Raw genomic sequence first — 11,125 nt, 5'->3', positions numbered from 1 at the left:
AGAGGTACAAATGTGACGATAAGAAGCACTAGTGAGAAACTAATTCCAAGTTCTTTTTAAGTTACAATTGTGAGCGTACCAATTGATTGTACCAATAGAGGTGTAGGGAGAAATTGACTTGGTGATTTATAGCAATATTTAATTTTGTGATACTTGTAATGATTTAAAATGCTGACAAGGCAATATTTATTACATTATTTGTGAGCGCCTTCACCGTCTTCCTTTTGTTTATCACCTGAACCCCGACCGCTAGTTGGCAGCGCAGCACATTTTGAGCAGATCGCACCAGAAAATCTCACGAGAACCAGGTTGTATCAAATGTTCAGTCTCATTGGTTCAGTTAGACTCACAGATTTGTTGTTATGGGACATATACAACTTAGTATGACTTACTTTTTTTCTTTTGTTAAAATATGTTTTTATTGGTTTTCACAGCTTAACAAAAACATGGACCAAACAACAGAATAGTGGTACACGATTAAGTAATCCAGACGGTAAAATAGAGTACAGAACATCATTCACTTAAGTTTGCTCCTGTTCACTTCTATCATTAACCAAACTTATATAACAAAGTAATGAGGTCAACTTCTGTTATTAACTAAATCCAGTTTTTCTTCACTATCATAATAATGAATTCTTCAGCTAAACCCCACCCCCCACCCCCCACGGGAACCCCAGTGAATTTCTTCAATGGTTATCCCCTGGCTTCCTTAAGACCCATTATCACTAAATATTTTGAGAGGCTTATCCTATCTGTCAATAAAGCTCCTGCTAACATTGACTAGAACCAGTTTGCATACAGAGTTAATGGGTCAACAGAAGACGCAGTCATCACAGCACGCCACACAGCTCTCACTTACCTGGAGACACAGAACAAGCATGTCAGATTTCCATTTAACATACTTCACCTCTACCTTGAACAGTCATTCCTAACCAACTCATACCGAAACTGAGCAACCTCAGCTTTAGCAACTCCTCTGTTGCTGGATCCAGAACTTTCAATGCAACAGGTCACGACATGTCCAGATAGGAGATGTCAAATGACATCTCCTATGTTCCTTTGGAACATTCCTAGGAGAGGTTCCAGAATATGTTCCATCATCCTCAACTCTGGTCCCTCACAGGATTGAGTCCTTTGCACTCTGCTCTACCTCATATCCACCCAACTTCCTCAAACGCCATTGTAAGATTTGCTAAGCCCAGTAGGATGCCTTCAAACAACAATATTAGAGCCTAAATAAAAGTAGTCCTGTATTTGATGCAGTGGTGTGGACATAGACACTTTAAGACCCATTTTGGAGAGTTTAACATTATGGCTGCTGCAAATGATTATTTCAACAGTCAACTAATTTGCGATTATTTTTTCAGATCAGTCAACTCATTTGGGGGTGTGCGTAAACTGGACATAAAATACTCATCTTAACCATTGTTAGCTTTAAACTTGGAGTGTTTAAGCTATTTGCTAACTAAAAAAAGACATAGATGTTGATAGTTTACAAAACCTCTTGCCTTCATTTAATTTTTTCCTATAACTTCCTGACATCACTACTGACCCAGATTAACACTACTCCACTTGTGTGTGAAAGATAATGCCAGATGCAGTATTAGAAAGCACGCACCATAGTTCTGAGATTTAATTAAAAGCAAAAAAAAAAAGACTTATCAACTATTAAATTAGTTGTCGACTATTTGACTATTTTAATTTATTCAAGTATTGTTTGAAGTACTGTAAAAAAAATGGTTATTATATTAAGTGCACACAACACAAATGGAATTGATAGTAGAAGGTTTACAGTTGATGGTAGAAGCAAGCTTGTGTTTGGACGTCTTTTTATTTGCATCATATGGACATAAAAAGGCGAAAGCTATTATTTGATTGATGGAATTTATACTTTTTTCATCAACATAGTCTTGTTCATATCTGTTTCAGCCAGTACTGCTGTTATTCTCAGAACTAGATAAAATTTTCAATCTGTATCACTTATCCTTTACATACTAAATTACTCGGTAACACTTTATAATAAAATTCCTTAACAAGCTCTATTAACACATTAACAAACATTAATAATGTGTTTATAGGATGTTAATAAGACATCTATTAGCACAATAAGCAAATAAGGTTTATTAAAATTCTTAGTAAGATTAATTAACATGTAAAGTGAGACCATTGTCTACAAAGGCCAGGTTAATAAACGGTTTACAAGCTTAAAAAATGTATTAACTTCCTTTGTCAACATACTGAGTGTTTTGCGGCATCTCATCTGAAGTGTTACCAACTACTTTTTGTTTGTTCCTTTATTGCTTATATGATCTCCACACATCTGAGAAGAGTAGAGTTGTTATCCAGATTTTATTGTTTTGAACAAACATCTATTCTTGTTGTTGTTCACCTCTTAACATCTCCATTGAGGGGTCAGTGAATCAGCTTTCACTCATCTGGACATTTGGTTTGGCAGTTTTACCCTGGATAACCTTCCTGACACAATCCTGTATTTCATCCGGGGTGGGGACCGGCACAGGGAGACCCAGATTTGGGCCCCCTGTGGCTACAAAGTAGCATGGATTAAGTTCACCGTACCCTCTGGGAAAGGGACCCCAGCACCACTCCTGCATGCAGCCAACTGAGCCATCCCTCCACTTGATTAACTTCTACTCTATTGTATTTAATTAGAATTATTTACCAATTTCCAGATTTTTTATTTTTTTACATTCAGTCTCACAGTGAAAAGCACGTAAGATAAAGATCTTTCAGACCTCTCTCACATTTATATGTAGGACAACTTGCCATCTCAATGACTGCCAGATACTGCTGGGCCTCGGCAAATTTACGCTGCTTGTTCTTCTTAGTAAAGCAGACATGTGGTTGGTTGCCTAAATATTGAATTGATTTTAAATTTTTACTTTTTAAAACTAGTGCACCTATGTTCATCTCTGACCTTTTGATCCCTTACCCCTTGTAGTCCTCCAACCAACATCTTTCAAGCATTCCAAAAACCATCTTTAAGATTAGAGGAGATCTCTCCTTTCTAGCTGTTGCTCCTCGTCTTTGGAACTCCCTCCTATTGTTGAGTTTTCTCAATCTTTTCTATTCAGGATAGCTTTTAGTTGATTTTAGACCTTGTTTAACTATGTTTTTAACATTTACTATGATTTTTGGATTTTATTACCTCTTTCTGTTTTGACTTTATGCTCTTTTTGGGAAGAACTTTGTGATTCTTTCTGGAAAAAGTGCTATAAAAACAAATATATTCCATTCTATTCTGAACATGGCTGCCTGTCTATTGCTGCAGTGAAACAGATTTAAAATAAAATACAAAACTTGATCTCTTTAAAACCACTACGCTATACTGTTCTAAAACCACATGGAGTTCATACAATTAACTGCACCTAATAACCCTAACACATGTTGATAGATCATTGTTTACATTAATGTACACATTAAAGGCAATTGGTATAGATTTTCTGAGTTAAGTTTTTTTTACACAGTTAATCCTAAATATTTTCAAGAATTTAATGTGGACTTTTTGACCACAATGATATTTTTTTCCAACTTCAGATTAATTAAGGCAATGATTTTACAATTTTATTGCTATTAAATAAAAAAATACAAGAAAGTCACATTCAACCATAATTACATAACAGCTGAAAATAAATATATATTAAGAAAGTGCTGGTGCAGAAGACTCCTCCTTTCTCAATAGACCAGAGGTGCTCTTCAGCCTGCAAACGCCACACAAACGCATGTGGTTATTGTGCAGCAAATGAATACACACTTTTGAGACATCATTGTTTTTATAAGAGAAATAAATCTGTTTATAAAGAGCAACTGCATGACAGAGTTAAATCAGTCTATAATTGAACAAGTCATGTGACATACATGTTGGTTATCCTACCCAGCATGCCCTTCAGGTCATCCTCACAAAACTGTAAAGACTAAAAAAAAGAAGAAAGCAAACATGTAATCAGAGCTAATCGTTCATGAAGAAGTCAAAAAGAACCATCGTCTCGATTTGTCAAACATAGATAATAAAGTGAACATTTGGGTCATCTGTAAGATACGATTATGTTTTCAAATCAAATAATTTGTAAAGAGAAAACAAATCTGTAAATGGATTAGTCTGATTTCTATCAAGATTATATATTTTTTAAATATAGATGAACAAAAACATCAGCATAGAATGTCGTTTGGCAGAATACAAACATTGGTTTTAGACTGGACTGGAAAGAGACATGAAGAAGAGAAAAATGACTTCCTCACACCGGCAGCATCACAAATAAGTGACAAATGACAGACCTCTGGATGAACTGCATGAAAAGCAATGAAACAGATTCAAATAATCAACATGAAAAGCAGCACAAACAATTCAAGTTCCTTACTTTGGGATCTTTCAGCTCTAGTTTGGTTTCCAGCAGAAGAACTCTGCCCATCAGGTTTTCCCAGCTCTCTCTGGATATCGTGATCACTTCTTTGTCATTCTGTAATTCAGCATCGTACAAGATGGCCCAGAATAAACAATATTAAGCTAAATGTATAATTTGTTATGCTCTTTTCAGTTTAATTGTTAATTAACTTTACCTTATCTGTACTTTTCCAGTTTTTAATTTCATCCAGACGTTTTTCCAGAATATCCAGCTTGTTGAGTCCGGACAAAACCTGATTCAGCTGATCCTCCAATGTTGACAGTCTTCTATCCATCTCTGACAACTGGATCACATTATCATAAATACAAGTTATTTATAAAGACATGAATAATTCCAGAGTTTGATTCTCTGATATTCAGATCAAATGAATCCTTATCTATTTAGCCCTTTTCATCCCTGACAACCCAAAGGGCTGCATGCCAGAATAAATAATGAAAAAGAAGTTAATTAATTTTGTAGTTTGGGTTAATTTTTTAGTCAAAGTTTGCCATTTATTTTTAGATTTTACCTGATCTAAATGATGATAACAGGTTTAATCTATTGTCAGAATGGTTTCTTATTAGAATAAGCTTAAAACACTTATTTTTAATTAGATTTTATACCACAGTTATATTTCTATTCAATAAGAAAACGAAAAAAAAAGGATAAAGATGTATCAAATAGAAAAGTTCACGTTTGACTTTCTTGCATAATAAACTCAAATAAATCTGCTGCAGCAGGAGGATGCGTTTACTTTTGAAAGGAATTAGCATGTTTCGCTGTTAAAATTAAAGGAAGTTAAAACAGTTAAATATAGACAAATATAAGACTGTCATAATTCAGTTATTGTTCAGATTTTAAAGCTACATTGTATAAAAAGAAAATCTTCATGTTCATAAAAACATAAATAAAGGGTATTTTTCTAAAACGTTGAGGAGAGACTCTGTAGTTCTCGATCAGTATGAAACTGGACCACATGGTTCTTGGTTGAACCACCAAATGGTTTCAAGCACAGCTGGGACTAAAGATCCTGCTCCTTCAAGGGACGTGTCAAATGTGGAGCACAAAGTGGACCTCTAAATTAAGTATAAACAGCTACAATTAAAAAGAAGGAAGGACATTCTTGTTTATACCTCGTACAACATGTTGGCAGTTCTGATGCTAAATCCTGAAAACAATGTTTGTTATGGATTTTATTCATTTGACTTCTTTCCAAATACTCACACAAACGGTGTTTTCATTCCAAATACTCACACAAACGGTGTTTTCATTGGGCTCCTCTGCTCTTCGGACTTTTGTCATCTCATTTCTGGAGGGAATGAAGGAATCCTCGTCAGAGTGAGGAGTACGGGATGGAAACTCTTCAGCACTGGAGACCATAGTAGTAGGAGAGGACTGAGTTTCAGGAAGATTTACAATAAACGGCTCAGTGGAAATCTGAAAAAACAACACAAAATGTTGATCTTTTGTTCTGATTTTTACATTATAATATGTATATTTTTCTCAAAAGGTAGAGAAGATTAACTCTCAAATACAGTCAAGTCTTAAAACTTTTTGAGAAAGTACTGCTGGAATTGTTAAGTTACCAAGAGGGACAAATATGTACAATAATATTTTCTATATGACAGCATTTAGACTTACACTGCGAGCATCAGGGTTTGCTGTATGACTTTCCTCTCTGACATTACTGTGTGAGACAGGACGTCTGACTTTGGGCTGCAAGACACACACAAGAAGATTTGAGGACCCATTCCAATGGAAAGTGTGTTTTTGGTGTGTTTAACAGGTTCTTGTGGCATTTTTTGGTGATGGACGACAAATAAATAAAGAAAATTAAGATTAAAATTATGAGTCTTTCTTTACTCAAATTGCTGTGAAGCAGAAAACAAAAAAGTAATTTGAAAAAGCTTGTAGTTGTTACAATCAGTGGGCCGGAAGCTCTCTGCTCTGCTCGATTTATAAAACTCGACTTAAAAATTCATTTGAACACCTAATGAACTAATGTTGCTCTGCAGAAACTATGTCCAAGGAAATGACCAAAGTTATTTTAAATTTTTGGCCAAAAACTGCATATTCATAATTAAAAGACCACTGGGAACACTTTTAAAACAGTTCATAAGATGATTGCAGTGGGGCAGTAAAAAAAAAAAAAAAGTTCAGACAGTCAAACAGCTTGTTACAGAATTTGACTAATAATCATTATTTTTTTCCAAGACAACTTAAAAAAAAAAAAATTGAAAACATGCAGGAATACTTGTAGAGACTGAATGTAAATAGGATTGCAGTGTTTTTTGAAGAGTGCAAAAGATTATTGAATTTGTGTCAAAACTTTATGGACATGACACGAAGAATGATCTGATGTAAAACCAGATTTTTAATATGTCACCAAAGACTGACAGGTTTATTATGATGAGAAATAGAGGACGGTCTACACATGTATCTCATTAATATGAATTAATACAAAAGTCCACACACCTTTTTTAGCTGGTTGTGTTTTTGCAGCACCAAGGTAATGATGTCACAAATGAAAGAGATTTTCCTTTGAGAAAAGCCCAGCTGGAAGAACTGCTGTTTGGTCAGTACGGGCTTGTAGTAGAAAATATCCCGGAGCAACTACAACACAAAACAGATGAGATAAAGACGTAAGAAGAAGGGCTTCGTCGCAGAACTAGAGGATAGTCAGCTCAACAGTGCATTCGTGAATTTACCTTATAAAGAGTATCTGTGAAACGGAGGTCTGTTTTTCCAATCAGTTCAAATCCAGCTGTCAGGAGCTGCTCAGCAAAAGGTGGAGAGAAGGTGGTGAGGGTGAAGCTCACTATGGGCAAAAACGCTGAGGGATCTCCTTTGGAAAGCCTGGAGTCAGACAAAATGAAAACCTTTTCTTGATTCTATTCAAAATCTCACAGCGGTATTAATGAAAAATGTTTTTTGAGACTATCAAGAGTTATAAGACTTATAAGTTATAAGAGTTATATTTTCCTGACTTTAACCCACAAACCTTCAATTGCCAGAGCCCCACCCCTGCACTTAAGAATCACAAGACAGCCCTAAATCTAAAATCTGTCATTTTCTAGGTCTTCGTTTCTGCATAGGGACAATAGCTCATTAGAAATTTGCCTCTGAGTTCTGGGCAAGACAGTCTGCTTCCACTTCCCATCATCTATCTGTTAAAGCGCTCTCCTGCTAGCTTCCAGTCCTGTCCAGCTGTGAAGTTTGGAGACAAATCCCAGTTTGGACGAGGAAAACAAAGACGTGAATGGATCTATTTGTCTTTCTGTATATACACAAACACAGTACATATATATATATGTTCTCTATCATCAGAACAAATGGCAGAAGAACATTCGTTTTTGAGATATTGGGCTATAAAAATACAAATAAATTGAATTCAAGCCTTACTTGTTATAGTCGAGATCCTCTGGGTATCTGATCACTCGTAAAAGGCTTTCCAGTTTACGAAGACCGCTGTGCACATCTCCAGTGGAAATCATGTTGAACTTATAGGGGGAAAATGGGAGGGCGGGTGCTTAAACAAGAATATAAACAATATAATACCGATATAATGCATGCAGACTGAATTCAACCAATATTGTAAACTAGCTAAACGAGCAAAGTAACACACAAACTGAGAATCTGACGATCACTCCGTCGACTCGGGTAAAAGTGTGACGAAGATAAATCCTTTTTTGTTTTACCTTTAGAGGTCTGGAAAGCAACACTTCAAACAAACCAAAAAACGAGAGAGCAGAAAAACAACATCAGTTCGCTCTTTTTCGCCGCCCTTAACTTTGTATTTACCGCCGTGTCAAAAGCATGACGTGAACTTCCGGCGCACGTTTAAAAAAAACTTTATTTAAAAGAACAATCATTCCAGTGCTGGTCAAAGAGGGCGTACCCGATCCAGAGACAGACAATTCACTGTGGCTACACTAACCAGGCTAAAGGCAAAATTACAACAAATTCTAACTCTAAGGCTTGACTGCCTCACTCTCAGCCCTCATCCTCTTCAGGGCCTGCAGGGATGTGCTGACTTCTGAAGCACAGCACAGGTCAACTGAATGAACCTGCAGCATGGCATGTGCAGCCTTCAAGGAACCTAAGACTTTCAGGAGGAACTTTCCTATTTCAAAGAAATGATGCATCTTTAACATCCTCAGTCATACTGACCCCTCTGTGCAGATGCTAACAGCAGCGGATCTGTGACCTCTGACAGGATCCTCATAATATCATCCTCATTCTCCACAAGATACTTGGTCACATCATGGTGGCTGGTCCACCTGATCTCTAACAGTTGTTTTTTGGATGGGACATAAGAAGTTCTGCATTGAACTGACTGAGGTCCAGCAGACCAATCAGGTGTTCCTCTGGAAGATCTTTACAGACAAATCTGATCATGACTGACAGATTCTCCATGTCTCATCTGTCTCCAGTTTCATCACTTTTGATGCAAAAACCAGGAGAATCTGCTTTTTCATAATTATCCTTGATTTGATTTAATAGCATTTTGGACAATGTTTTAATAATTCTGTTTTGGATGTTGCGAGAGGTGTATTTAGCATTTTGTGGGAGGCTTTTGTTTGTTTTGTTTTGTTGGGGTCCTCTGTCAGTGTGTAGTCAACCACATTTAACAACAGGCCTGCAGAGAAACCATCATTTGAATTTTCCACACTGCCACCAAGTGGACGTTCATTTACTGCAAGGAACTGAACGACGTCTCCAATTGTTTTTATATTATATTAATTTTTTATCAATTTGAGTGGACCCTCTTAGATTACTAATGGTTTCCCCTGTGACCTCTCTCTGGCAGATTCAGACCAGGATTTTGTATTTTTTTATGTGGCGTTGACATTGACACATGCTTTGTAAATCTCTTGTCTTTTTACAGTGCCATTTTCCAATTATTAAATCTTTGTTTATTGAAAACCAAATCCCTGTCCTTGTTTCCCCCAAATTTACGACACGGAAAACAAAAGCATGCATCAAGCTTTGCTGAATATTCCAGCCATGGTCTCCCACCATACCAGCCTGGGTAGAATGAGCGAGCGTTCTTACCAAAGTTACGTCTGGGCAAAACCAGAGCTGTGGGCTGTGAAGGTGTTAAAGTGTTCAAATCTGAATTTACATCATCTGTCATCTGAGGATGAGAATTTGTTAAAATAACGAGTGATCAAATAATTTCAGCGATTAAAAAGCCGACGAAAACTCTGTACAGCGACTAAGCTCAATTGGAAATTGCATCTGAGCTCTGCTGAGCTTGTGAGATCTACTGTGAGATCTGGAGTGAAGCGCGAGGCCACGCCCTCTCATCCGTCTACCAATCAGCACTAGCTGCTGCTTTGAATGAGAGCCAGAGAGAGCAGAGAGCGCTCTGGAAGGGTAAGAAAAAATTATGGACAAGTATTACGGGGAGCAGTGCAGCCTCAGAGGGGGGTTGGACAGCTTTACCACGAGGCAACGAGGCCTCACGGGGGTGTCAGACTGGTGGACAGCTTAGCCTGATCACATGATGGAGGGGTAGCAAAGGTAGCACTCAAACACACCCGCCACGGATTTTTTTATTTGCGCTGGCACCGTAAGTGTAGGTATAGGACAAACCCACGGGTAGGAAGGACTTAAAGAACTTCAGCCTTTTTTGATTGTAAAAAAAAATTCTAGTCAAAAACATTGCTTTTAACTAGTTGATCTAAGAACACATCTATTTGCTGAGTCTTGAAATAAAAAACCCCCGAAATATTTAAAACAGAAGATAATATTTTGGGGCATAACACTTTTCAGTTAGAAAATCAAGGGTTCACAGCAAATTCAGAAAGAAAATTCAAAGGTTTTAAAAATTCACAATCTGATGGAACAGAAAAACGTCCAATAACACCAAACCCAGACCTCACTTTGAAGGGGCCAGAGACCATTTGCAGCTGGCTGCAGATTGCTGGAAGAGATCACATGACCAAGAGGTATGCCCCCTCCTTTACAGGAAGGGCAATTGGTCTTGGTCAAGGCCCATGGTCCACTGAGGGCGGTCAAAAGATCCAGGACCTGTGGGACACAAGGTCCTGAGAGCACCTAGGCCTGGAGCAGGTCTGTTAGTTGTCATTCCTATGCTGAGCTTTTACCCATTTTAGGTTAATTTAAGGCAAACAACGATGACCACCAGAAGCCTCCCGACAGGGCTCAGAGATGGCAAACCGGAGGACAGGGCTCCAGGCAATCGAGCAACCTGGATCCCACACCCAGGGGGACGAGGTCTCCCCAGCTAAGATGTTATGGACTCCCCAACTGCGCAATAAAGGAGTCGCCATGCCAGGGGTGTCCATCCATCTTCTTCCGCTCATCTGACACCGGGTCATGGGGGCAGCATTCTAAGTAAGGATGCCCAGGGTTTGGGCTGCCGAAGACCTCGCCTTCAACTGCCATCCACATCGCATCAGTCCCTTCTGAGCTCTCCTGGAGGTGGTGCGCCCCCTGGAGAGCGATCCCACCTCACTTCTTCGGGCTTGACCTGACCAGGGCCTGTGGGAGGAGCCCGGTCACCAGGCTCTCAACTGCAAGTCCCAACCCCAGGCATGGCTCCAGGGTGGGGCCCTGGTGACATCAATCCGGGCAACGTTAATAAATAAATAAAAAAAAAACCTAAAATGTTAATAAATCACTTCTAATAAAAAGGTTTCTGAACCGCTCTTAGTCTGGCTCGTCACTCAGGACCTGTCTGCCTAGCAGAGGCAAAA

At 38.2% G+C, this 11,125-nt stretch overlaps 1 protein-coding gene across 4 annotated transcripts; it reads right to left on the bottom strand.

Annotated features, from left to right (window-relative positions):
• Positions 1-3,560: 3,560 nt before the first annotated feature.
• On the bottom strand, positions 3,561-8,254 carry cep44 (centrosomal protein 44). Of its 4 annotated transcripts, none has more exons than XM_024259747.2 (10): positions 8,099-8,254; positions 7,803-7,900; positions 7,109-7,256; positions 6,876-7,013; positions 6,042-6,116; positions 5,655-5,837; positions 4,576-4,704; positions 4,377-4,475; positions 3,877-3,932; positions 3,561-3,719 (listed from the first exon to the last, which is right to left on the bottom strand). In XM_024259747.2, the coding sequence occupies exons 2-10, from the start codon at positions 7,892-7,894 to the stop codon at positions 3,659-3,661; spliced, it is 981 nt and encodes a 326-aa protein (XP_024115515.1). In that variant the 5' UTR covers positions 7,895-7,900; positions 8,099-8,254; the 3' UTR covers positions 3,561-3,658. The 4 variants fall into 4 exon arrangements, with proteins under 4 accessions (XP_024115515.1, XP_024115516.1, XP_024115517.1 ...); XM_024259748.2 differs by having other exon boundaries at positions 7,803-7,929; positions 8,099-8,247; XM_024259749.2 differs by having other exon boundaries at positions 7,803-7,929; positions 8,026-8,241.
• Between the last annotated feature and the right edge of the window lie 2,871 nt (positions 8,255-11,125).

Source organism: Oryzias melastigma, linkage group LG1, assembly GCF_002922805.2.
Source record: "Oryzias melastigma strain HK-1 linkage group LG1, ASM292280v2, whole genome shotgun sequence".
Taxonomy (NCBI): domain Eukaryota; kingdom Metazoa; phylum Chordata; class Actinopteri; order Beloniformes; family Adrianichthyidae; genus Oryzias; species Oryzias melastigma.
Note: the sequence above shows the minus strand (reverse complement) of the source record. Positions and strands in the feature narration are given on the sequence as shown.

Excerpts from the sequence above, each read along its gene's own strand:
- cep44 (XM_024259747.2), bottom strand. The coding sequence starts at position 7,894 with ATGATTTCCACTGGAGATGTGCACAGCGGTCTTCGTAAACTGGAAAGC. Across the intron at positions 6,117-6,875 it reads AACACAACCAGCTAAAAAAG|CCCAAAGTCAGACGTCCTGT; the intron begins GTGTGTGGACTT and ends TGTGTCTTGCAG. Across the intron at positions 3,933-4,376 it reads TAGAGCTGAAAGATCCCAAA|TCTTTACAGTTTTGTGAGGA; the intron begins GTAAGGAACTTG and ends TCTTTTTTTTAG.